Source organism: Gracilinanus agilis, chromosome 2 (assembly GCF_016433145.1).
Source record: "Gracilinanus agilis isolate LMUSP501 chromosome 2, AgileGrace, whole genome shotgun sequence".
NCBI classification, from domain to species: domain Eukaryota; kingdom Metazoa; phylum Chordata; class Mammalia; order Didelphimorphia; family Didelphidae; genus Gracilinanus; species Gracilinanus agilis.
The window spans coordinates 269,918,240-269,943,206 of NC_058131.1; the positions used below are offsets into that span (position 1 = coordinate 269,918,240).

At 38.5% G+C, this 24,967-nt stretch overlaps 1 protein-coding gene across 1 annotated transcript in view; it reads right to left on the reverse strand.

The window, feature by feature from the left end:
- Positions 1 to 21,969, reverse strand: part of MAN1B1 (mannosidase alpha class 1B member 1) — a 35,063-nt gene extending 13,094 nt beyond the window's left edge. The window contains exons 1-9 of the mRNA XM_044663928.1: positions 21,847 to 21,969; positions 17,474 to 17,582; positions 16,651 to 16,778; positions 13,359 to 13,513; positions 10,318 to 10,430; positions 7,562 to 7,747; positions 4,328 to 4,476; positions 3,413 to 3,601; positions 1,973 to 2,163 (exon numbers count right to left, since the gene is read on the reverse strand). Of these exons, the coding sequence (XP_044519863.1) occupies positions 1,973 to 2,163; positions 3,413 to 3,601; positions 4,328 to 4,476; positions 7,562 to 7,747; positions 10,318 to 10,430; positions 13,359 to 13,513; positions 16,651 to 16,778; positions 17,474 to 17,582; positions 21,847 to 21,969 (1,343 nt within the window). The remainder of the gene's footprint in view (positions 1 to 1,972; positions 2,164 to 3,412; positions 3,602 to 4,327; positions 4,477 to 7,561; positions 7,748 to 10,317; positions 10,431 to 13,358; positions 13,514 to 16,650; positions 16,779 to 17,473; positions 17,583 to 21,846) is intronic.
- Positions 21,970 to 24,967: the final 2,998 nt, after the last annotated feature.

Genomic DNA, 24,967 nt, shown 5'->3' on the forward strand with positions numbered 1-24,967 from the left:
GTAAGTTGTGATCTGCATTGGGAAAGGAAGTTTCTGGAACTAGAAATCACAAGTATTGACATAAAAAACCAGATTTCTACAGTGCTTTACGAAGTGCATTTTTTATTAGAATCTTGTATGAATCACTCCCATTTTATGGATGTAGAAACTGAGGTCCAGGGAAGGAGACCAATAAGTGAAGTGCTAGAGCTAGAATCTCTACAGGTAGTCTAATTCCAAGGCCAATGTTTTTGTTTATAAGACTTCCTTCAAATGAACCTCTGAACAACTCTAGTGTAATTTTTTTTACCCACAAAAATACATCTTCCTTACTTTAAAAGATTATATAAAATCTTTTATCAATACCAACAGTGGCCTCTTTACTCATCTGGGAGACTATACTGAAAAATTCTCTCAGTAAAGTCAAACTCATTTGAGACTTTAGCTCACAGATCTCATGACGATTAAAATTTTTCTCATATTGGAAATATTTCTTATTACAACAAAGATAAAGATATTCTAGAAACCCCAAGTAGAACAGAGATAGCAACATCAATTTCTGGATAAGGTCAATGCAAGGAATTGTTTTGTTTGACACTGCATTAGGAGGTGGAGCTTGGTGTTCTGCCTTCTCAATTGGGGCAAAGAGAGAAGGGGAGGTGAAAGGGAGAGAATACAGTCTAAAATTAAAATAATACTTAACTTTAAATAATGATGGGGTAGAGAAATAAAAAAACACATGGCAATCAAAGAAATTTTAGTATTTTCAAGACCAGCATCTTCGACCGAAAGGCAGCTAAGCAGAGCAGAAGGCTGGCTTTGAAATCAGTAAGACTGTAGTTAAAATACTAAATGGTTTCTATTCTGGCTATGTGATTGGATACATTAGCTGTTAATACAAATTAGTGGAAGTAGTTTTCTTACCTGGATTATTTCCCCACAACTGATGAAATCACAAATCTAGATCTGTCTCCAACTGCCTATAGGGCATTCTCACCTGGATAGCCTATCATCATTACAAATTCAACATTTCCAAAATCAAACTTATTAGCTCTTTAAAAGAAAACAAGCCTCCCTGGGTTCTATTCTAATGTCATTGCCCCTGTCACTGGGTGGGGGTGGGGGAGTGGGGGGTGTTGGTTTAAAAGGTTTAATGCTTATCTGATACTAGAACTGGCAGAACTAGGTAAATTATTGGATATGAAAGGGAAAAGAATCAATCAGTTACTCAGTCCTATCAATTCTATTTACACAACATCTCTTGAATCAATTCCCTTTTGTCTTCCCGTCATTACCACTATCTTTCTAAGGGGCGGTAACCACTTCCTGGGAAAACAGCCTCCTTCTAGGTCTTCCTGCCTCAACTTTTGGGTCTGCCCCTAAGTCTTTTTATACCACTAACTTACTTAGAAGATCCAGTCATATCATTCTTCTGTTAAAACTCTCCAGTAGCTAGTAATATTGAATAAAATTATAATTCCTTAGCTTAAAACTCCGGTGGCCCTCCACATATTGGTACCATAATGTCCCTTGCCTTAGAACTCCCCTCTATGTACTGTATATGACTCCAGACAAACTCTGATGCCTTAGCTCACTGTTCCCCCCATGCCTAGAATCTCACCCTGACTCCACATCTCCATCTATAGACTTCTTACCCATCCTTTAAAGCCCAACTCAAATGTGAATCTTCTTTAAAAAGCCTTGAATGTTCTTCTATTCAGTAATTGACTTTCCCATTCAGAACTTACTTTGCTTGCACATTCATTATACAATTATATTATTATATTGTATTATACTTGCATGATACCAAGCCATAGTAAGATATGAGTACCATGTAGGCAGATAGCATGTCATACCCAGAATTCCTATCATCCCCAATGTCTACCCACTACTCTGCATATAAAAGGTGCTTACAAAATGTTTGGTGAATTAAACTTCAGGATTCCAGCAGATGGCTCACAAAGACTTCATTTCAAAAGGAAACAGAACTCACTCGTTTTCTTTCTTTCCTCCCTGGATCCATTGCTTCAGCAAATATTCATAGTAGCTGTCAGCTCGGGCACCAAGGGTATAGACTCCCAGATGAGTAAAGAGGCCACTGTTGGTATTGATAAACATGGGAACCAGGCCATCATTCTTCCCTGATAGGGAATGAACGTGTTTCATAACTTTATCCACAGCTGTCTGGAGCATACAATAGAGGAACAAAAGTGACAAATATGTGAATGTCATGGCTCTCTAGCTAATGAAGAAGTCAAAGGGTAGCTAGCTAGATGAATCCCTGAACATCCAGTCTACCTCACTCAGCTTTATTTCCTAATTAAGGTTGACAGAATAGGTCATCATGAAAAAGGCCAAATGTTGCCTGGCAGCCCTCATTTCCCATAACCAAACAGCACCTGACTGGAATTTAACAAAGGCTTAACTCAGATTACTCCAAATGAGGTTTATAAGGCAATTCAGACACTGGTACATAACATTAAAGTAATTTAGGGGCCAACAAGTTGCTGGTAGGTTTTCTTGGACTGGGTACAGAAAAGCTTTAATTTTACCTAACAATTCTCAAGTCTCAAGTCAATTTTTATTCCACCTAATGATTATGGAGCCTTTTACGCTATAATTTGCCTACCACTGACCAATGGCTGATATGAAATGATTAATGAATCTCTGATGAATTCTAGTTGAATTTTATTGACTCATATAGCTTCCTGGAGGGCAAAGGAAAAACAAATCTGTTTTCAAACTTCATTATGACCTTTAAAAGCATCAATTATGGGAGATAAACTAGATTATTTCTAAAGGTCAGTCTAGTTCTAAGCTTCCTTGAATCTATGCATTTATGAAATTGCTTCTAAATTACATATTGAAAAGTAGTAGCTTACCCCAAAATGCATGAACTTTCAACCTAGATTGGAGCTTTAAAGGGTCCAATAATCCCACAAATTCAGATTTTAAAACTTACAAACTATTTTGTTTCTAAATTAGCAGAGAATGACACTGGGAACCATAATAAGGAATATATACAAAGGAATATGAGCAATTATTTGTCTCTTTCAATAGGTCTATGGGATTTTAAGGAGAAATGAATTCTATATTTCCCATCTAGTGGAGAAATCCATCCCTGAGCTACTATTTTCCTCCATAAAATCCTGTTAGAACCAAGTCAATGAAAAGCAAACCCAACAAACTTAGCCAGATGACTAATTTATGAGAGTCTCTGCTAAGTTAGTTTTTAATACTCTTTATTTGGGACTACAGACTTCTAGACTAATATTTATTCTTGAACAGTTATTGTAGCACACTATAAAATCAAATTTCCTGTAATAATTAGCAAATGATAAAAGTAAATAAAGGGAACCACAAGTTGAAGTCGCCCTCATGGAGAAAGTTACCCTTTTCCTGAGGGAAATGTTTAATCAATTGGTCATTATACCTGGAATCTCTTATCTCCAGTGAGCCGAGAGAGCTCTCTGAACTCCAGCTGAATACTTGTCACCTCTGCCACAGTGCTGTCAGATGTCCACCGAGGAGGATGGGCAACACCACTGCCAATATTTACATCAGAGTATGGAATCCTGGAGGGAGTGTTGAATGCTGGCATTAGCCGATTTCCAATATCTATCTAATTTTTAAAAAAAAGAAAAGAAAAAAAACTCAACAAAACATATAAAAGTCCTCAAGAATCTGCTTTGTTAAATATGCTAAATATGCTGCTCTGCCTACCTATTACCCCCTTTTCTCATGTAAGGAGAGCTGCATTGTAAGGTACCAAGGTGGCAATCATTGAGTATCTGAGGAAACTGCTACAGTAAAAAGAATACTAAAAGAGGGCTCAAAAAACAAAGGTTCTATCTTTGTCCTGTCACTAACATGCTGTGACTTTGGCTGGGCAAGTCATCTAACCTCTTTGAGGACTCAATTTTCTCTTGTGTAAATGAAGGATAATTCCTATCTTCAGGACTACTCAAAGGCTCAAATAAGATAAAGCACCACATAAAATGGAAGGCACTATACAATGGTGAGAAACTGTTATCTGTATATACCCAACCAACTCAAGAATACTCAAATACAAACTATAATCATCACTAAATCACATTTAAAAAACATTATGAGTTGAAGAAGTACCAATTAGAGACCAAATTCATATTACAGGCACAAAGTTGTGATTAAGCTGTTAAATATGATTCTAAAGGAATAAATTAGAATAAAATCAGGCCCACCCTTAGCCTAAACACGGCAGTAACAAAAAAAATCAAGAAAAAGGAATACTAGAGTTCTAGAAAATATCAATTCAGTGACTTTATGAGGAGAGAAAAACATTTTGAATTGGGAAACTCAGATCACTTACTGCCTTTTCCAGAAAAAGACTATCTCCAGATAAATGGTAGGTACTCAGAAGTCCACCCAAGATTCGGATAGTACTCTCAAATAGATTTACATCCACATTTTTTCCAAAATTCAATTCCGTCTTCACCCATGCCTTGGCTTCTTCAAATTCTAACAGCAAAACAAAAAAGGCCAAAGGGACTGAATTGATAAGGATATTACTCCCATTTGTTCTAGATCCCCTCTAGCTCCAAATCTATGATTCTATGACCATGTTTGAAAATCTAGCTATAAGACTAAAAAAAATGTTATTTTAATCTAACAAATGAATTTCCTATGTCAATTCTAAACCTGAATTGTTTTTCATCTCTGGAGTTAATGAGGATACCTAAGCAGGACTCCAAATAAAAATTGTTGAGGCTACTAGTTTGTAGATGGCAAGGGGATGGGAAAAGGAATAAGCATTTATATAATGCTTACTATATGGTAGGTACTATGCCAAGTACTTTACAAATATCACATTTGAGACAGCAAGGGTCAAGATCTGGCCAAATCACTCAAAATCTTCCATGAAGGCAAAAAAAAGTTTAAAAAATATTAGAGACGGGGCAGCTGGGTAGCTCAGTGGATTGAGAGCCAGGCCTAGAGACAAGAGGTCCTAGGTTCAAATCCGGCCTCAGACACTTCCCAGCTGTGTGACCCTGGGCAAGTCACTTGACCCCCATTGCCTACCCTTACCAATCTTCTACCTATAAGTCAATACACAGAAGTTAAGGGTTTAAAAAAATTAAAAAAAAAAATATTAGAGATAACTAGAGCACCATTTAGGCAAATTATGGGGGAAGGGGAGAGAGATAGTAAAGTTATACTGCCTATAACCTAAGTAAGAATATAAAGCCTAAAATTTGGATAGAGAAAAAATACATTTGAACCAGGGCATGTGTATAGTAGACTAGATCTGTACTAAGGTTAAATATAATAATCTTTCACAAACTGACAGCTCTCCTTATGACTAAAGAAGACACAGATTTTAGATTTGACAAGCAGATGGTACCACCAGGAATCTATTTTAAAGCTGTCCAGACTTAAAGGCAACTGTACTCAGATTAAATTCAATAACCAATCTTGGTCCCAAAGTACAGCTGATGAAATAGAATTATCTGTACTCAGGAGAGCTCAGGTCTAAGACTCTGGTTGTAAAATGTTATCAGATATGGACACCTACAATACTGGTCAATTTGCTCAGGTATTTTTCTTTGTCAGGGGAAAGATTCATTGATATATACAAGATATGTGGTTAAATGGCTTTAATGTAATAAAGGTGTAAACAAAAGGCACCAAATAAAGACTAAGCTGTCAAATAAAAGGATTCCAGCCATCCAGACTTCTCTTATAGCCTAGAGCAAAAGAGAACTCAAAGGGTATAGCCAATCCTCTCATCTTGGAGGCAAAGAGACTGAAACCCAGGGTCACATAAGCAGAAAATGAGGCCAGTATAAGGAGAGATTTTTTAAAAAGTCAAATGTGACTGTCATAAACTATTAAAACAAAAAAGGGCTTTTATGCCTGTGTAGATTTTTGAAGTAACTATGGAAATCTCTACCTGTTTTATTCACTCACATACCACATACAGGCAAACACGAACACAGACACCTGCTACCTACTAATGTATCTAAAGAGAGTGTAGGGCATTACCTCCTGAATGTGTTTCAAAGAACACAAATGGAAATCAATAATTTTGAGAACCATACAGGATTAGAAATATCATAATCTTTGTGATTTAAAAAAATTTTATATGTACATGTTACAGTATTGTGGTTAAGCCATAGTGATGTACATTATATCTACACTATACAAACTGTTAAAATAGCATAGTTTCACATGCTGGAACCATACTGTCATCTAGTACAGCTCCCCCTACCATTAGGAAACATCATATCTTTTCTCCAAAAGAAAATACTTTATTTTATTAATTTACTAACACAGATAACACATTTTCTCAAAAAGTAACAAAGTACTTTTCTCACAAAATCTCCATAAGGTAGAGAGTGCAAGTTATCATCCCCATTTACAGATAAAGAAACTGAGATCCATGAGGTGGACTTGCCCAGAGTCACAGCTATTAAGTATTAGAGATAGAATGTGAAATAGATCTCTGCTGACTTCAAGGCTAGCACTCTTTCCATTATTCTACACTCTCTCTTTAAAAAAAATTTCCAGAAAGAAAACCCCATAATCCTTTATTGGAGTTATTGGAGTCTGTTAAAAGAGACATTAAGAAAACATGGGCACTTATTTAATAGTCAATAAATATTTAACCACTCCTATCAATAGGTTAAGGAAACACCCAAAAATCTGTACCTCTGCCACAAATGCTTATTCAAGCTTTCATTATGTCTCACCGGCACTATAGCAATGAGGGCTATCTCCAGGCTCCTAAAAACCTCTAGGGAGTGGCAGATGGGACTCACAATTTTGATAACCAAACAAGAATATGTAAGAAGGGATATGGATTACTCTCTATGTTTTTAAATTACAAACATATAAATTATATATTTATGAGAGAACAGCATGGCATCATACAACTAGAAGACTATAAGAGGTCATCTAGTCCAATCTCTGCCATCAGGCAGCAACATACCTTTCCCCATCCATGCTATACATTGTTATCAGATTGGTCTTCACATCCTTTGTCAGCTCAAAAACTTTTAATAGTTCCCCACTCCTTGTGATATGAAATTTAAACTCCTTAGCTTGACATTTAAGGCTCTCTACATACTGGCTCCAATCTCTCCCACCCTTTCTTCCGCTTTAAGTGCACATAGGTAAAATGGTTGTGCATCATCCCTCATACATTCTTTTTTCACCTCTGCCCCCTTTTACTCATACTCTTTCAAATACTTGGAATGCCCATCTGTACTTGCTGGCATCCCAACCCACACTTCCACAGCGAGCTTAAATGCTACCTCTGCCAAAAATGTTTTTCTCCTCATTTGATCCTAAAGAATTTCATAATCTTCTTATGTTCTTAATATATTCTAACTTGTAATATTTCTTTTTACAAGTCCTTCTTCCCAAGTGGTGGCATGAACTCTGTTTATCTATCTTTCTATCTCCTCCAACTCCAATATGATGCATAAATGTTTGCTGACCAGTCAAAACAAAAGGCAAGAAGTATTTGGTATACTACTTTGCAACACTTCTAACAAAGCATGCTTTCAGAGTCCAACCTGGAGATATGAACAATAAAAAGTACCTTCTTTTAAACCCAAAATCAACATGGTGTCCAGGGCATCAATTAGTGTCAGACCAAGTCCAAACCACTCATTGAATGAATGTGTCAATGGCTTTAGCTCGTCATGTCCCCAGGCAAACTTTTTGTATCCTTTCCATGCATGGCGAAATGCTTCTATCACAGCCTCTTGCCTTTCATTGATGAGAACTATAAGGTTAAAGAGAACATCTTCTTTCAAAATGGGAAAAACCTGGAAAATCTGACTGAATATAATAAACAAGTCTTAAGATCCTCAGGAGGACCATCTGTTACTGTGGAGTTACAGTTGCTATGGACACTGCTCTCAAAACCTCTACTATTCAGCTTTAACAGTGGGAGACATTGTCATAACCAAGATTGAAATAAGGGACTTCACTTCTAACTCAGTGTTGAGGTGGAAAAATGGAGAGGAAGTAAGTGAAACTGAAGTGAAGAAAGGGTTACCATGAATACGGCAATAAATCCAGTTGCTCCAGAGCTTAACAGAAAGCTTTCAAAACCCATAGGACTACTATGGCAATATGGCATTAAGCAGCAGTTGTCAAACTACAGTTCCAGAGACCCCCTGGGACCCTTTCAGGGAGTTCACAAGATCAAAAATATTTTCATAATAGTAGCAAGACATTTAAATTTCTAATTTAGTAAATGTTGATAGACATAACCTACTTTCAGAGCTAGACAGTGTCTGAGGCTAAATTTGAACTAGGTTCTCCTGACTCCATCCACCATTCTACCTACTTGCCCCTCTACCACAGGGTATTTGTGAGAGTGAAATGGACGTAAAGTGCTTTGCAAATCTCAAAGCACTATACGAACATCAGTTATTTATTTCTCCTGTAAAAATGATCTCCCCCTCATTTTCTAGTTTTAGATTTATTTTCCCTTCAATACATTCTACCTTGTTTGTACATTTCATCTGCTCCACATTACTCTGTAGGATATACATTTTTCATCTTTGAATTCCCAAGTGCCTAGTACAAGTGCCTCATTCACAGCAGGTACTGAATAAATAATTTAATTGGGGAAAAAAAGGACTCCCTCCTTTTAGGAGGAGTCCTCAATAGTTTGTTTGCTTTTTTAATTCAATTTATTTATAAAGGGGTCCAGAGAACAAAAGATTTGAGCACAGAATTTAGAACCCTAAGACTAAGATATGAATCCCAGTTGTGTCTCTTATTATCAGTTAACCTTGCTAAGCCCATTTCCTAGCATAGAAAATGAGGGCACCAGTCTAAACAACCTCCTTTCCAACTCTAAAATCCTATTATAGTCATTTCCTAGTCACCATAACCTTCCTCCTAGTTCAGACTACCCTGCTCTCCCTAAACCTTTAGGTTGGAGTAGCTGGGACACTTATTTGCCAGATCTATGCTCTCTCTTCCTCTCCAGAAGTTATCACCAAACCAATTATACCATAAGGTACTGGGTCCCAAAGACTTTTCAAAACAGAAGCATGCATATTTTAGAAATGCTTATAGAGATGAACACAGAGATAACAAATACCTATTCTCAGTTACTACTCAACTTGCCTCTAACTGACAAAACCTCAAACGCATAATAATCCCTTGCCTGTATCCCCAGTGTTACAGCCTTTGTGTGCTGATAATATTGTATTCAATTAACAATGTTTCACCAAAAAAAAGGACTAGGATCCCATAGTATATAGCAAAATAGAAATTAAGAGTTTGAGACTCTGAATTCTTAGGTTATTTCTTAATCGAGTCATACTACAACTCGATAATTTAAGAAGCAAAATTCAGTTACTTCATGTATTACCTCTTTCCATATAACATAACCTTCCTGCTGATGGAAAGTCTTTAATTATTTAATAAATATATGCCTCTCAGGGGCAGGTAGGTGGCCCAGTGAATTGAGAGCTAAGAGGTCCTGCATTCAAATCTGGCCATAGACACTTCCTTGCTGGGCCACTCTAGGCAAGTCACTTAATCCCCACTGCCTAGCCCTGGCTTCTCTTCTGTCTTGGAACCAACAGATAGTATTGATTCAAAGACAAGGTAAAAGACAATAAAAAAAATAAATAAACAAACAAACAAATAAATGAATGCATCTCTGTGCAAGGCACTATGCTAGATGGTGAAAAAGATATCTGAATGATAAGGCAAAAAGAAGTGCCATATAAAATATATAAGCAAAGTTATTACAGAAATCCAGAGGAAGGCAAAATAACAGTGAGTTGTAGGGATCATTTCAACAGGGTCTTTGAAATTTTAAAACAAATTTTAGATGTTGTTTTTGTCTATTTGGCAAAATATATTTCCCCCATTTAAAAAATCCTTTTAAGTACATCAAAAGCACTTCTATTAGGATCACAAAAACAAATCCATAACCTAACAAATTGCAGAATGTAAAGAATACCAAAAAAAAAATAAAATTATCAAACTGACACAACAGAAATTAATTAAATCATAAGACCATTCTTGACTGAAAAGATTTAAAAAGTAATGAAAAAATTACCCAATTAAAAAACAAAAAATCTGGTCTGAAAGCATGTCAAAAAGGGTTTATTTTTCTTTTTCTGAGGGAGAAAAGGAGATAGGACTGTCAAAAAAGAACAGGGTCACTGAAATGTTTCTAAAAAACATAGATTAAAAAAGAAAAAGACCAATTTCCCTTGCAAACATAGATATAAAAATACTAAGTAAAATATTACCAAAGAGATCACAACTAACTTTAATGTAAAAAGAAGTACCAAAACCATAGAAAAGATAAGAGACTACCTGGTTTCTTCTGGCCTTTAAGTTCCACTGTTGAAGACTTCTGACCTGGCTCTTGCATTTTATTGGAAGGTGTTTCTGTACCCTGGTCAGGCTCAATCAATGCACCTCTCCAGCTATGAGAAACAGGGAAACAACAATCAAGATGATTCGAGAACATAAAATTTGTCAAGTAATTAAGCACTTACTGATTTAGCTCTACTTTACACGCTGACATATTGAGATATTCTCTATATCAAAGAAGCTTAAGTCTTTTTTTTTTTTAAACCCTTACCTTCCATCTTGGAGTCAATACTGTGTATTGACTCCAAGGCAGAAGAGTGGTAAGGGCTAGGCAATGGGAGTCAAGTGACTTGCCCAGGGTAACACAGCTAGGAAGTGTCTGAGGCCAGACATTTGAACCCAGGACCTCCCTTCTCTAGGCCTGAGTCTCAATCCACTGAGCTACCCAGCTGCCCCCAGCTGCCCCCTAGCTTAAGTCTTATTAGAGAACACAGTTAGGAAATAAAAGACAGTTAAAACCTACTAAATTATGTGGTATGATGCAAAAAAGACGGCATGAAATGGATTGTATTTAAAAGATAGGTAAGATTCCCTGATCAGTTCAGGATGACATCTTTAGGGAATGACAAAACAACTAAGGTCTTTCAATGAAAGTTCAGATGAGTAACCTCTGTGAACTGGTCACTCTTGAGGTTTTGAAAGGGTAAGAGTTAGTATGAGGATTCCATCTGTCTTGCCCACAACAGGATACCAGTTTTGTTTCCAATTACTTTCACCAAGAACAAGGGATAGTCATAAGTCACTCTGATCAGGGATGAAATTTTGTGTTTACTAAAATTCAGTGAACTCTACCATATAACACAAGAATAGCATGGTATAGCTAGTAGAAAGGCAGTATTATCCACTGATCAACAAGAAGCCAGTTTCTACTTCTTTAAGTTACAAACTTAGAATTCTGCTCTTTATGCCAGTGCTGGGGGATGGGGTGGGGGGTGAACTTAATATACCAGAAGTAGAAGATTTTGTTATTGTTTGACTGATTTCTTTGTTTGCAAAGAGAATAGAGTAAAATTCCTTACTGAGCAACTCTTTATCGATCTTTACTTACATGTAAATAGCAAACAGCCTTTCCGAGATTTTTAGAACATTTGACATGGCTAAAAATCCCACAAAACTTGCTTTCTTTATGTAATGCTAGAGAGAAGTAGCCTCACGAAAAAAATTTTTACATATAACTATTTCAAACAATAAAAATGTTTTAGATATTTAAATATTAAGTTAAATATACTAAAGAACAATAGATGTATATCACATCCAAGTTCCAAAAATTTGTAAGACCTGCATAACTTAAACATTAAAAAACATACATTAAAACAACTGCCAGGTAAATACCACATTGTGAGAACTGGAAATAACTAACTGACTAGATGTCCCATGTCCCCTCAATTGATCACTGAATGTACTCAGCTAATGGGAAGAAAATGCCACCTCCACAACTCTCATAGCAACCTAAAGGCAGGAAGCTGCCAATTACTCAAAGCACAATCTCAGGAGAGTAGCTCTACCCACAAGACATCAGAAAGACAGATTAAATATTCTCCAACATGTCTGGAGGTCCCATTCTATCTCCTGACTTTGACTCATTGTCCCCACTTCCACCCTCCCCACCACAAAATAAAAGAAAAAAACCAACTCACTCCATTTCAAAATGTAGTAGCTACTGGATTTTTAAAAGGGAAAAACTAGTAGGGGGTGAGTAAGATAAGATTAAGTGTATTATTCTCAGAATGAGCATTTGGCTTGCACCCTATTTCCTCAAGGCAAAAGCACCCAAGGAAAGAGATTGGAGGCTAGTTTTGTTGCTTTTGGGGACTGTTTATCTAGCAGTCCTGGAAAAGTGATTGGCTACAAGGAACAAAGGGACCCAATTCAAGGGCAATTAGCAGTTCAGTTACATCTTTATCTCTTAAAGAATGTTAAATATAACTCTTCTTTGTATATTTTAGTATTTCACTGTTCTTTGAACTTAGCTCATGTGTTTAAGATTGTATATCACAGCTTTTCCCAACTGGAGGTATGACAGGAAAAGGAAGAGCCAGGGGCAAGGGGTTTCACAATTAGAGACCCTATATCAGTGATGGTGAACCTGTGCCATGGGCGCCAAAGATGACATACAGAGTGCTCTCTGTGGGCATGTGGCCACCCTCCCCACCCTACCCCCCAGAGTTCATTACAAGAAAGGCAAAAGGCCTTGGGTGGAGTAGCTCCCTTCCCCATCTCCACCATGCCTGATAACATTTTTTCACATCATCTGCCCCTCTGCCCAGCAGCCTACTTGGAGCACCCAGGGGGTAAGGTAGGCAACTCACAGGTGGCAGAGCTAGAGAGGAGCAGAGTGCTCCTGTCACTTCTCTCCCCCCTCTCTGCACTCGATGAGGACATTCCTCACTTCACTCACCCCTCTGCCCAGCAGCCCAGTGCTTTCTCCCTCCCCTATGGGGTAAGAGACAGGCAAGATTTTGCCCAGCACTTGGTTGGGGTGGAGGGGCATGGCAATGGGGGGGTATAGCACTGTCTCTAAAAGGTCTGCCATCATTGCCCTATATATTGATCTTCTGAACTTAACTAATTTGCATTCCAAGCACAAAGTTGGTAGGCCCCCCTTTCAAGAAAGGAATAAACTGCTGCTTTCCTTCACTCTTATTCTCCAACTCAAGTTTGTTTAAGTAAGTGGAGCATTCTTTGCTTGATTAGCATCCCACACCAGGGAAGAGAGAAAATATAAAAGTTTAACACTTTATTTCACATTGTGGAAAATGGCTCTAGACTAACTCTGTTTCTGATTTTTACTTTTTACATACCCTGAATAATTACTAACCTATAACAGTGGAATCAAAAGATAATATATAGTCTGGAAAAGGCAAAAGATATGCTTTTTGGGGTCAGGTTTTCTTGGTCTTTCCAAAAAGCAAAGACCAAACCACCCTAATATTTATATTTTATCTTGCAGCAAATAACTCTTTGAGATATCATTATGGTACCTAATAATAGTCTTCTCAGATTTGTTTCTTTTGCTGGCCTGGCCGTGTTCATCCTCCCACCTCTTGGTATCATCATACAGCCTATCCTTTGGCTCTTCCGGTGGAGGTTTGATTTGTAGATTCCCAAGCCTCCCTCTTCGAGGATTCCGGTTTTTCTGTAAAAGATGGAGCATTACCCATGAAATAAATTGCCTGTCCTCTACTGGGGTTTTCAAAGATCCCTACTCTCAAGCACAGTAGAGTGGTTTACAGCAAAGAAAACATTATAATTATTAAAACAGTATATAGAGTTTCAGAAGCCCATATAGTTTCAGGTCCTTATTTTTACAACATGGCTAAAATGAAACAGAAGCTATCAGAGTAACCAGCACAGCTTGACAGAAATTCTAAAGACTTCTCCTTAATAACTTCTTCCTCCATGCACTGCAGTAAGCTATTTGCTGACACTCTGGACACCTACAAATAGTAACCAAACAGATATAGAATCCCAAAGTCCAAAAGCCCTGAAGGCCAGGATCACAAATCTGAAAACGGGAGAACAGAATGTTTCATTCATGAAAAAAATATCTATACTAAGTGTGAATGCCCAGCCCCGTGAAGGTACATCAAAGGAGCTATGGATCCTGAGATGAAAAAAGGGTTAGATAATGTAGCAAGGGGAAGGTGGTGGCAAAAGAATGCTTCCAGACCTGTTACTAGATATTTTCTTCCAGTTTGGGAATTGTTTTTCTCAGCTTTATTTGGACCTGCTTATCCCTTGCCCTCATATAGCTTGAACTGGACTTTTAGCTTGAAAAGCTCCTACCAGACCCCTCTTCTTCTTCCTCAGGCACACTGTAATAAAGGGTCAGCAGTGGTTAGAACAGTTATGATGATTGCTGGAGTTCAACCTACCCAGATTCAAGTCCAATGCAGCTGGGGCTGCATGTAATTAACTCTCCAAAATAAAATGATGAAATTCTGGTGGTATGTTACAGAAAAGAGAGAAGAGCCCATTCTTCCTTTTTTTTTCTTTTTTTTTTAACTCCTTACCTTTTGTCTTAGAACCAATATTGGCTCCAAGGCAGAAGAGTGGTAAAGGCTAGGCAATGGGGGTTAAGTGACTTTCCCAGGGTTACATAGCTAAAAAGTGTCTAAAGCCAGATTTGAACCTAGGACTTCCTGTCTCTAGGCCTAGCTCTCAATCCACAGAGCCACCTAGCTGCCCCTAGAAAGGCCCATTCTTTAAGGCTTTACCCTCTGAACTCAACTAGCATCCTTTTGCTAAGATACACTATTGCTATCCACACAGGCCATTTACAGAGACTGAGCAACTCTGCAATAAGTGGGGGAAAAAAAACACAACAAAACACTTAGGGCCTCTATGGAACATAATGCTCCATTTAAGTTCTTTTTTTTTTTTTTTTAACATGCAAAAAACACTGAGAAAATGTAACTCCTCCAAATAGAACATATGAAAGAAAGCTCATTTCCTGCCATACCGCCCCCTCCACATTCATCCCCCAAATGACTTCCAGGAGACTGGCTTATATAATGCTTTTAAGCAATAAAAATGTACTTTCGGAGGGGGGAAAAATCACATATTCCTTTCATAAAACTGAAGAGCATTAATGGACCAAAATGGACCCAATAAAACCAATGATGTGCTTTCTTCCTTTTTAAAGATGACAATCAGTTTAGAAACATACTGAACCCTTAGAAACCAACAATATTTCTTTTTTTTCAAACGCACAAAAAAGAAGGTTCTTTTAGTCATTAGTGAAGCACCATACCAGTCTATTTTAGTGGTTTTTTATATGATTTTACAAATATTTCTTCCATTAAATCAATTATACTTTAGAATTTACGTTAAACTTCAAGAGATCATTCTCAGAGAGACTACACACAAAAAGGGGGGGGGCATATTTTGAAAACTCCCCTTGGACTTTTGAGACATCAATATTTGAGATCATAAAATATGATTGAGATATCAATATTTTCAGAAACAGTATTTCTCTAAATATATTAGGAGACACTTTACACTACAGAAAGATTCTTTTATGATTCATCACAACTATGCCCTTTACACTGTAAATCCCAAAAGTTTAAAGGTTTGTTTATAGCTGATTTAAGAAACTCATCAGGACAAAAGAGGGAAAATATTTCAAACTAAAGTCTTAAAAGGTAAATAAAATGTAAAGAAATAGCATCTTTGAAATGCTTTTAAATTAATCAATGGAAAAACTGATTTAAATAGATTTTTATTAAATGATTAAAAGATATTTAATAGAAATAAATATAAATAAATAGAAATGCCTTTTTTCCCCTCAGACTGTCTCTACCTACAAATCTAGTTATGATATCTTGTATATTTTGGACAAGCCATTTGGCATCTTTAGGCTTCAGTCTTTATCTGTAAAATGAAAATTTTTAAATTAGATTTCAAAAGCCCCTCCTAGCTCTCACATTCTAACAGCTACTCCGGTATTCCTCCCATACTTGCTTTGAAAAAAAAAAACCCATAACATCTTTCGATTAATTCTAAGGGGGTTATCAGGCCTTCGTCACCAACAATGGCATTCTTAGCATCTCTGGAAAGAGTACCCTGATACTCAAACAAATTTAGGAAGTAAGTACAGAAAAGTTAGCAAGTGGGGCAGCTAGTTGGCTCAATGGATTGAGAGCCAGGCCTACAGGCAAGAGGTCCGAGATTCAAATCTGGCCTCAGACACTTCCTAGCTGTGTGACCCTGGGCAAGTCACTTAACTCCAATTGCCTGGCCCTTACCACTCTTCTATTTTGGAACCAATATTTAGTATTGACTCTAAGGCAGAATATTTAGTATTAATTCTAAGATAGAAGGTAAGGTTTTTCTAAAAAGTAGCATGTTAACACTACATTGGAACAATGGTTTTTAACTTAATATGAGCTAAGGTGGCAGAGTGGATAGAGTGCTGGGTCTGTTGTCAAGAACACCTGAGTTTATCTGCAATCTCAGACATTTACTAGCTATGTGACCCTGAGTAAGTCACTTAAACCGTTTGCCTCAGTTTCCTCAACTGTAAAATGGGGATAATAATAATACCTACCTCCCAAGGTTACTGTGAGGATCAAATTAAAAAATATTTATAAAGTATTTAGCACAGTGCCTGACACATATCAGGCACTATAAATACTATGATTGTGTTTTTGTTGTTGTTGCTGTTTTTATTATTATTATTACTATTATTATTGTTATTATTGTTATTATTATACAGTTTTAGCTGACTACATGGTTATCACAGCTTCCATTATAACAAAGTCTGTAAAATACCTGAGGCAAAATCTCAGGAAAGTCACCCTGAATAGCATCTGCTTTCTGAGGAGCTGCTAAAACAGCTGGATTTAGTTCAGGAATTTCAAGTTCTATCTTCTTGTCTTCTGATGATCTGCTGATGAAGGCTACATATGAAAGCATATCTTAGTACATAAAATGCTTTGAAGAGTAACATTGATTAAAAGTCATTAGGAAAAAAAAATTTAACATTTATTGCCCATATACAACAGAAATATATTCTCCCAGGAAAGTCTCTAGAGTCAAGGAAGTGATGAGTGGTAATCACTAATCTCCAAAATGCTCGGGACAGTTTTAAAACTTTCTTCATACCAATCTGAGTAAACAATAGTCTGACAAAACTATTACTTTCCAAAACCAAATAAAACATAAAGGCAAACCAGAAATTCCTCTTGGGAAACTGGAATAGATTTAGTCTCTCTCACTGAAAGTGACCGTCATCATAAAATCTAAAACGGAACTCATACCTTATCAGGACAGTCTTCTATGGATACCTTTGGAATAATAAGGAACTATAATTTTGTCAGATCAAATTGGTTTTATTCAGTGCTTTCTCCTCTAAAATACCCAATCAAATTTAAAATGGAATGACTAATAAGCAGACACTAGGAAAGTAACCAAAATCTGCCAAATCAATATCCAGACCTTTTCCAGGGCCACAGAGGCAAGTAGTTTGGCATCTCTACTGACCTTGATGTTTCATCAATCTGGTGCCCCGTCATGCTATCCACAAGCCCATTAATTGTCTGCTTAATCAACATGCAATACAAACATAATTTTTAGATGCAAACGGTTCTGATACCTCTCCCATGGTTAGCCATATTGATGTAGGAAATGAGTCCACAGACAGCGAGAAAGGCAAAGAAGAAAAGAATTATATTCCGTTGTAATCGTGACAACTGTTTCCATTTCTAGAGAGAAAAAAAGAAATACATTTTTTACTGAAGATAATACAGTAACTGAATAGAGCTACTGAAAAATCTACCAGATTCCAAAAATAGTCAGGAGAAAGAATGCAAGTGTTAAGTTCTGTTGTTTACTTTTGAACAAGAATAAATTATTTCTGAACATGTTATACCCTGCTCAGATAAGGACAATAACAGAACGGGCTAACACATGCCAGATTTGAAATAAAAAAATTATTCCAAAACTCTTTCCATCCAAACTCATGGGTAAAGAACCATCAGGTTCAGCTGCTCAGGAAGTAAACGTTTTTTCTTTATGTTTGCTTTATGCAAGAGCCCTAAATTAGTCATGTTTTTCATTAGGATAGTGATAGGGATATGTGAACTATGATTACAATAGTTATTTGTTTGCATTTCACAGCCCCCAGACGGTAAGTGCTTTGAAAGCAGGAGCCTTTTTGTGTACCTTTTTTTCTAGCTTTGTATCCCTAGAGTCTAGGGCATTGTATACAGTCTAAGTACAATACTGTATATAGTAGGTCCTTATTAATGTTTAATTTGATCAAGCAAGGAAGCACTTACTTGTCAGGAAAAGGGGGTACAAATATGAAAGAGAACTAATCCTAGTCCTCAAGTATTTTACAGATAAAGTAGTCGCTAAAGCAGACCAGTAACAACATTTACTCAGACATGCTATCTTTTAAGGAGAATATCACAGTAAACTGGAAGAGACAGACCAAAGAAGTAATGGAAGTTGATCAATGATTACAATCTAACTACTGTAAACAAAGCTATAGTAAAAAACACATATATCTATGTCCAATTTGCGAATTTGTTTCCTTGCTATACATGTTTGTTAAAAGAGGATTTTTTTTTCTTGCTTTCTCAATGGGAGGGGCAGAGAATGGGAGGGAGATGGAGAGGTAGAACTTCATTTGAAAAATAAATTTTTTTAATAAAAGAAGCAAAAGGAAGATACTAGAGCTTCTTGAGCAGAAGAATAACATATTAAAAAACAACATAAACCAACCACTTTCAGTTGGAGGGGGCACAAATTACATATACAATTGAGATTATTATATAACAGAAATGAAATAAAAGTTTCCTCATATCATATGCTAAATGACCATAATAAGTCGGTGTTCAAGCTATCTTTACCCTAACAGTGGAGTCTTCTAAAATCCACTTGTACCTCAGGAGAACTTGTCAACTACATTAGTCTCTTAAAAATCTGGTGGAGGGATGCCCAGAAATATGGCGGCTGCCAGTGTGGGTATCAGTTCAGAGACAGGTTTTTGTCTATCAACACTCAACTTAAAAAAGGTAGTAAAATAACAGGTGGCAAAGAAGCACAGCTTTCTCCAAAAAGGATTGAATCCCTGATGCCCAAGGACTCCCCACCAGCTATTTTGCTCTTTCTATTCTTTTAGGTTGGGCAGCAATGTCAAAGAGAACAAGAAAATATCCCTCTCCACTGAGAAGCAAATATACCTCTCAAACCAAGTCCTACTCTTTGAGTGGCCTGAAGGAGGAAGAAGGGTTGAGGAACTTATTACTGCCCTAAAACATATACAATTTCCCTTTTGTCTTCCAAACTCAATGCTACCTCATTTTTGCTGTGGCCCAACCCTCCGACAAATACATCCTTCATATTTCCTCCTCTTTCTATTCACACCACTCTGGGGCCTCTTTTCTAGCAAGTTCCCATCTCTCATAAGGCCTACATCCAGGACCACTTCTCTTTCTATCCCTATTCTTCCTCCCCCAACAGTCCCTCCCAAAGGTTAACCAATATTTTGGGTTGACTAAAGCAATAAACAGAGGTAGGGACCCCTCCCATCCTTAGAATCATTACTCTTACTACTGCTTATACTATTAAGAGTACTATCCGTGAGGAGCATGAATCATGTAACCATGTTAAAAATGAATATTAATAAATGTTTAAAAAAAAAAAGAATACTATCCGTGGCTCAACCCTCAGGGGCCCCCTGGCATGGGCCTTACCAGGCAGTAGAGGGGTTACTGCCTCTATGACTATTACTAATATTAACAATAATAGTAGCTAGCATTTATATGGTACTTTAATGTTTGCACAGTGCTTTATAAACGTTATCCCATTTGATCCTCACCACAACCCTTTGAGGTAGGTATTATTATTCCCATTAATAAAAATAAGAATGGTGAGGCTCAAAGATAGACAAAGTCCAGATCACAGTACTAGTAAGTATTTAAGGTTAATTTCAAATTAAGGTCTCATTGTCTCCAAGGCCAGCATTCTATTCACTATTCAATGATAAAACCAAACTCTACTGGTCTATGATGAATAGTTCCTTGATGTATTCACGTAGTAATTTCCTGCATGAATTCATATTTTGTTGCTTTTTCCATGTCTGTCTAACTTTACATTCTAGCTATGCCTATGTGTGTGAATTTTGTATCCTGCTTCCCCAAGTATGTGTTATGTGTCCTGGCAGGACAGCCAAGTTTCCTTGGAGTCTTTCTTTAAGGAGGTTTAATTCCCTGATGATTCCCATAACAAAGCCCATCTTTCTCTAGGCCTTAGAGGTATAAGTTGACAGTGTAGCTGACCCTGATTGTGCTAAGAAAGAGAATGGAACAAATATTAATACTTCTTGAATTCGAATAAGAAACCCCTGCCTCCAACCTCTGACCCAGACACACAACTTTCGGTTCTTTCCTGACTCACTCACTCTCCTGGAGAACTAACTCCCTGACCTTCACCTTCAACTTTCCCACTTTATAGTCAATTTATTGTCCTTCCCCAACAGCCCTCAGCAGTTCATTTCAGTAAGTTCCCCCACCAACCCTCCAATCCACCAAGATTCCAGTCTTCCCCCAAAATGACAATAAAAACTCAAATCTACATAGTTTTTGGCCTAAATATTGTTTCTATTTTATAAATAAAGCTCAAAAAGATTAAGAATCACAGACCTAATAAGTACACAGAACCAGGAATGGAATTGTTCTCTTCACTCTTACCACCTGCTTCCTTTACCCTCCCAGTCCACTCATTCTAGGCCTCCCTCACCAGATCTTCAGCTTTCTCTCAGGTTTCACTCTCCTATGCCTCAAGGTTTACCACCTGTAAGAAATGCCCAGCTAAGTTCCAAACCCCAATTTCATCCCCAGCCTCATTTACCAAATGACACTTGCTCTATTTCTCAATGTCTATTCTGTCCCCTCCAGGCCTTTCAGCCTACAGCAAGCCCTCCTTGTTTAGCACACTGTCCCTAGCCCAGGTACCCCATTCTCTAGGTAAGACCTCACCACCTAGAAGGAACTATCTCAGCCCACTCCCCTGTTCTCAAAGCCTGCCATTCCCACCAAGAAAATCCACCCAGGCCTTTCTAGACAGCAGGCATTCCTCCTTACCCCGCACCCCCATACCGAGACACCCACACACACACACACACACACACACACACACACACACAATTCTCCTTCTTCGCCTCTCCCAAATGTACAAATAAAACTCCTTTGGCACCTTTCCCCCTAGCTTTTACAGTCCCAGCCTTGGGTCTCACTCAGCCCTATATTGCCCTACCCTGCCTCTTTCCCAAGTCTTCTGTGCCTAGCTCTTTTCTCCTTCTTCCTTTCGTGGCCCTTCCTCTTCCTGGTCCCCACATCTGTAAAAGTCCAAGTTCCTCCCAACTCACTTGTCCTTTCTGTACCGCTCACATTTCCTCATCAAATCCCATTTCTCCTATCAAGCCTTGCCCCTTCCCTGGGACCGTTCTTTCTCTTCCGTTCCTGACCACATCAGCTGCACCCAGATCACCCCACTCCGTTCCCACCCACTGGTTCTGCCCTTCTCAGTCCCTCTAGTGTCATCGTCTCCCTCTCCCTGCAGGACCCTCGTTTCTTCTTTCCTCCCTATGCCCCCAACCCTGTACCCCCAACTCCGAGACTTCTCTAGCCCCATTGCTGCCCCAATCTCCAAACTACAGAAGCAGCTGCTGCCCTATCCTCCCGGTCCCTGGTCCCTTCTTCCCTCCCCACGCCCCCCAATCCTGTGCCCAATCCAGACCCTGCCCAGCTCCAATGTTGCCCTTTGATCCCAAATTTTAGAGGCAGCAGCTGACCTGTTCTCCAGGTCCCTACTCCGTTCTTCCTTCCCCAAACCCAAGTCCAAGAACTCACTCTAGGTCCCCAGATCCTCTCCAGCCCCGCTGGCTCCCGGTGCTCCAGGCCCTTCTTCCTTCCCTCCCCATGGCCACTGCCCTCGGGACCCTCCGGCCCCGGGCCTCACCCTCCAGCAGAGGCGCCGCCGCCTCCAGTACTTGCTCCCGCCGCTATCACCGCCGCCCAGGGACCGCTCCCCTAAATTCAGAGTCACTGCGAAGAAGTCCTGCTTCGGTGACGGCGGGTACATGGCAGCGGCCGGACCGGGATAGCGGCTGAGACACGTCAGGAAGCCCGGCTAGAAGTAGCGGCAAGCTGCCCGCCCCCGAAACACCCACCACCAACCGCCATCACCGCGACGCCGTCCCGCCGCCGCCGCCGCCGAACTCTGACGCTATCTAAACCCGCAAGGAAGATGTCACATCCGGAAGCATGCGAGAACTTCCGCTGTGACTCCATTGTGGCGGCTCTGGCCCATCGGCCTGACTCTATGGCAGCGGCCTTAGGAAGGGAGGAAGGGAGGAAGGGAGGAAGGGAGGGAGGAATGGCCAGATACCGGAAATATCTGAAGCTGAACTCCGCCCCCAAGCTCCGCAGTTATCAGTGGGTTATCACTCCCACAGTTATGAGTGTCTTTAAACTCATTTGGGCATAAGTGGACAAGTTTGGGCAAAAGTGAAAAAAGAAAAGTCACGATATGTTAGAGCTGGCAGAATTTTAGGCTAACTTAAGGCCGTCTTCATTCATCCATTTTACAGATGTAGTAACTGAAGCCCAGAGAAAGAAAAAGATCTTTGGGGTGAAAACCAGATTCGTGAATCCTTTGTCCAAAGTTCTGTCCACTACAAGGGCAACATGTCAACAAGCATTAATTAAGCACCTGGTATGTGCCAAGGACTGTGCTAGGTGCCGGAGAGTTTAAAAAAAAAAGGGGGGTGGCACTGCCCTCAAGGAGCTCACAGTCTAATGGGCCTGGGAAGTGGGGGAGAAGACAGTGTGCAAACAACTATGCACGAACAGGACACATCTAGGAAAAACAGGATAGTCTCAGAGAAAAGGTACTAAGAGTAAGAGGACTGAGAAGGACTACTTGTAGAAGATGTGATTTTAGCTTAGGCTTGAAGGAAGCCAGTGAATGTAAGATGTCTGGGGAATATCCGATTCAAAATTCCTGGTAGGTGCATTGTTGATGCCAGATTGGAAGTTTAGAGATAAGTTAGACTGAATAAATAGATCTGGGAATAAATAGATCATAGGCATAGAGATGATATTGGAATCTATGGAAACTGATGAGCTCCCCAAAAGCGAAGTTCAGATAGGAAATAGAATGATATAGAGGAAAAACACTAGATCTGAATTTAGATGTTAAAAAAATACTTCTTGGATCTACTTGCCAAGACAATGCCTCTCTATGAGTCTCAGGTTCCCTATATGTAAAGTGAATAAGTTTGACTAGATCATCTCTAAGTCCTTTCAAGGACTGCCATTCTATGAGTCTGAGGCTGCTTCAAATCTAGAAAGTACCTTAAAAAGGTAGAATTTCTCTAGTGTTCGGTACTCTATAAGCAGGTAGGTAGGGCAAATGCAGAGTATTGGGGCTTAGAGTTAGGAAGACATTGTAATGTACATAAAGCCCTTTGCAAATCTTAATGCCCTACATAAGTGCTAACTAATCTGGTACAGTGGAGAGTGGATAGAGTGCCAAACATGGAGTTAGGAAGACACATCTTACCAAGTTGAAATTTGACCTACCTTACTAGTTGTGTGACTCTGGGCAAGTCACTTGACCCTGTTAGCCTGTTCCTTCTTCTGTAAAATGAACTGGAGAAGGGAATAGCACCCTACTTCAGTATTTTTGCCAAGAAAACCCCAGATGGGGTCATAAAGAGTCAGACATAACTGAAAAAATGACTGAACAACAAGAGCATCATTCCCTCCGTGTCTTGGGTAAAGAATTACTATATTAAAAAAAATCATTTTGTGTCCTTCTGATAATAACCTCCTGGCCCCTTAGCTTGGTTGATCCACAGTTCATGGCCAAATTCGTGACCCTGGTGAATCCTGTTTGTATACAACTGTCAGTATATTCAAGAGCCCAAGGCCAATTCCGAAAAATCATTAAGCATTTATTATGTGCCAAACACTGAGAATAGATAGAAAAAACTAAGTTAAAGAATCTCTGTTCTTAAGTAGCTCACATTCTTCTTAGTGGAGATAACACATGTAAATCATGGGCCTTCTTACTTAGGATCAAAGATTTAGTACCAGAAAGGACCTTAAATGTAATCTTTTTGAACCCTTTCATTTTGCCCAGAGAGATTGAGTGAGAACTGGGATTTTAACTTAGATCCTGTACTTCCAAGTTCAGTGTTCTGTATAAATAGAATTGTGTACCCTAAAGACAACATTTCCCAGAATTCTTTGAATTATGTCCCCACTTTGTGCCCTTATGTTTTGTAAATAAGTTTGCTGCAACCCCACCTTCTCTGGCTCTTCTTCCTGTGTGGCTTGGTCAGGATAAATCTGCTCTTACTCAGGCTTTATCTATTTTTCTCTACTTCAAGTAATTATTAATAAATCTTTTAAAATATATAATAATACTTGGAGTGTTGGATATTGATTTTTAAGCTTACATTTAATTCTTTTGTTATACTGTGTGGCCTTCTGACATGTTAAGGTGACAGCTTAGGTAATTTGTTCTTTAAGAGATATGATTCATTGGGAGTATAAACAAGTTCAGGGAACTTGGATAAATCCCAGTTACAGATCCATAATGACCCAAAAGGCTAATCACCAGATCATCACTAAGTTCAATGGAAGAAAAAAAGTTAATATTGACGCTGTACTCTGAGATTTAAGCTTAAATCTATCACCAAACAATTTTATTTAACATTCTTCTTTATCCAAAACATTTCTAAATTAGAAAGATGTTCAAACTGGCATAGTCCCCAGTGTCCTCTGAGGGACTCTGCCCAAAGACAATTTCAGGTAATATTTATAGGAATCTTAGACAAGGAAAAAAAAGTCTTACAAATATAGTCTGAGTTCATTTTTCAGAATTGAGCAACGAAGTCACACACTAATATCCTCTAGTATTACTACTTTAGTTCAAGTAATTTTTTTTCTTTTTTTAATTTTTCTTTTGAATATTTTCCCAGTTACATGTTTCATGTTCCTTCTCCCTCCCCCAAACCCTCCTAACCCCTCTTAGCCGACACACAACTGTAGCACTGAGGTTAGCTTTACCT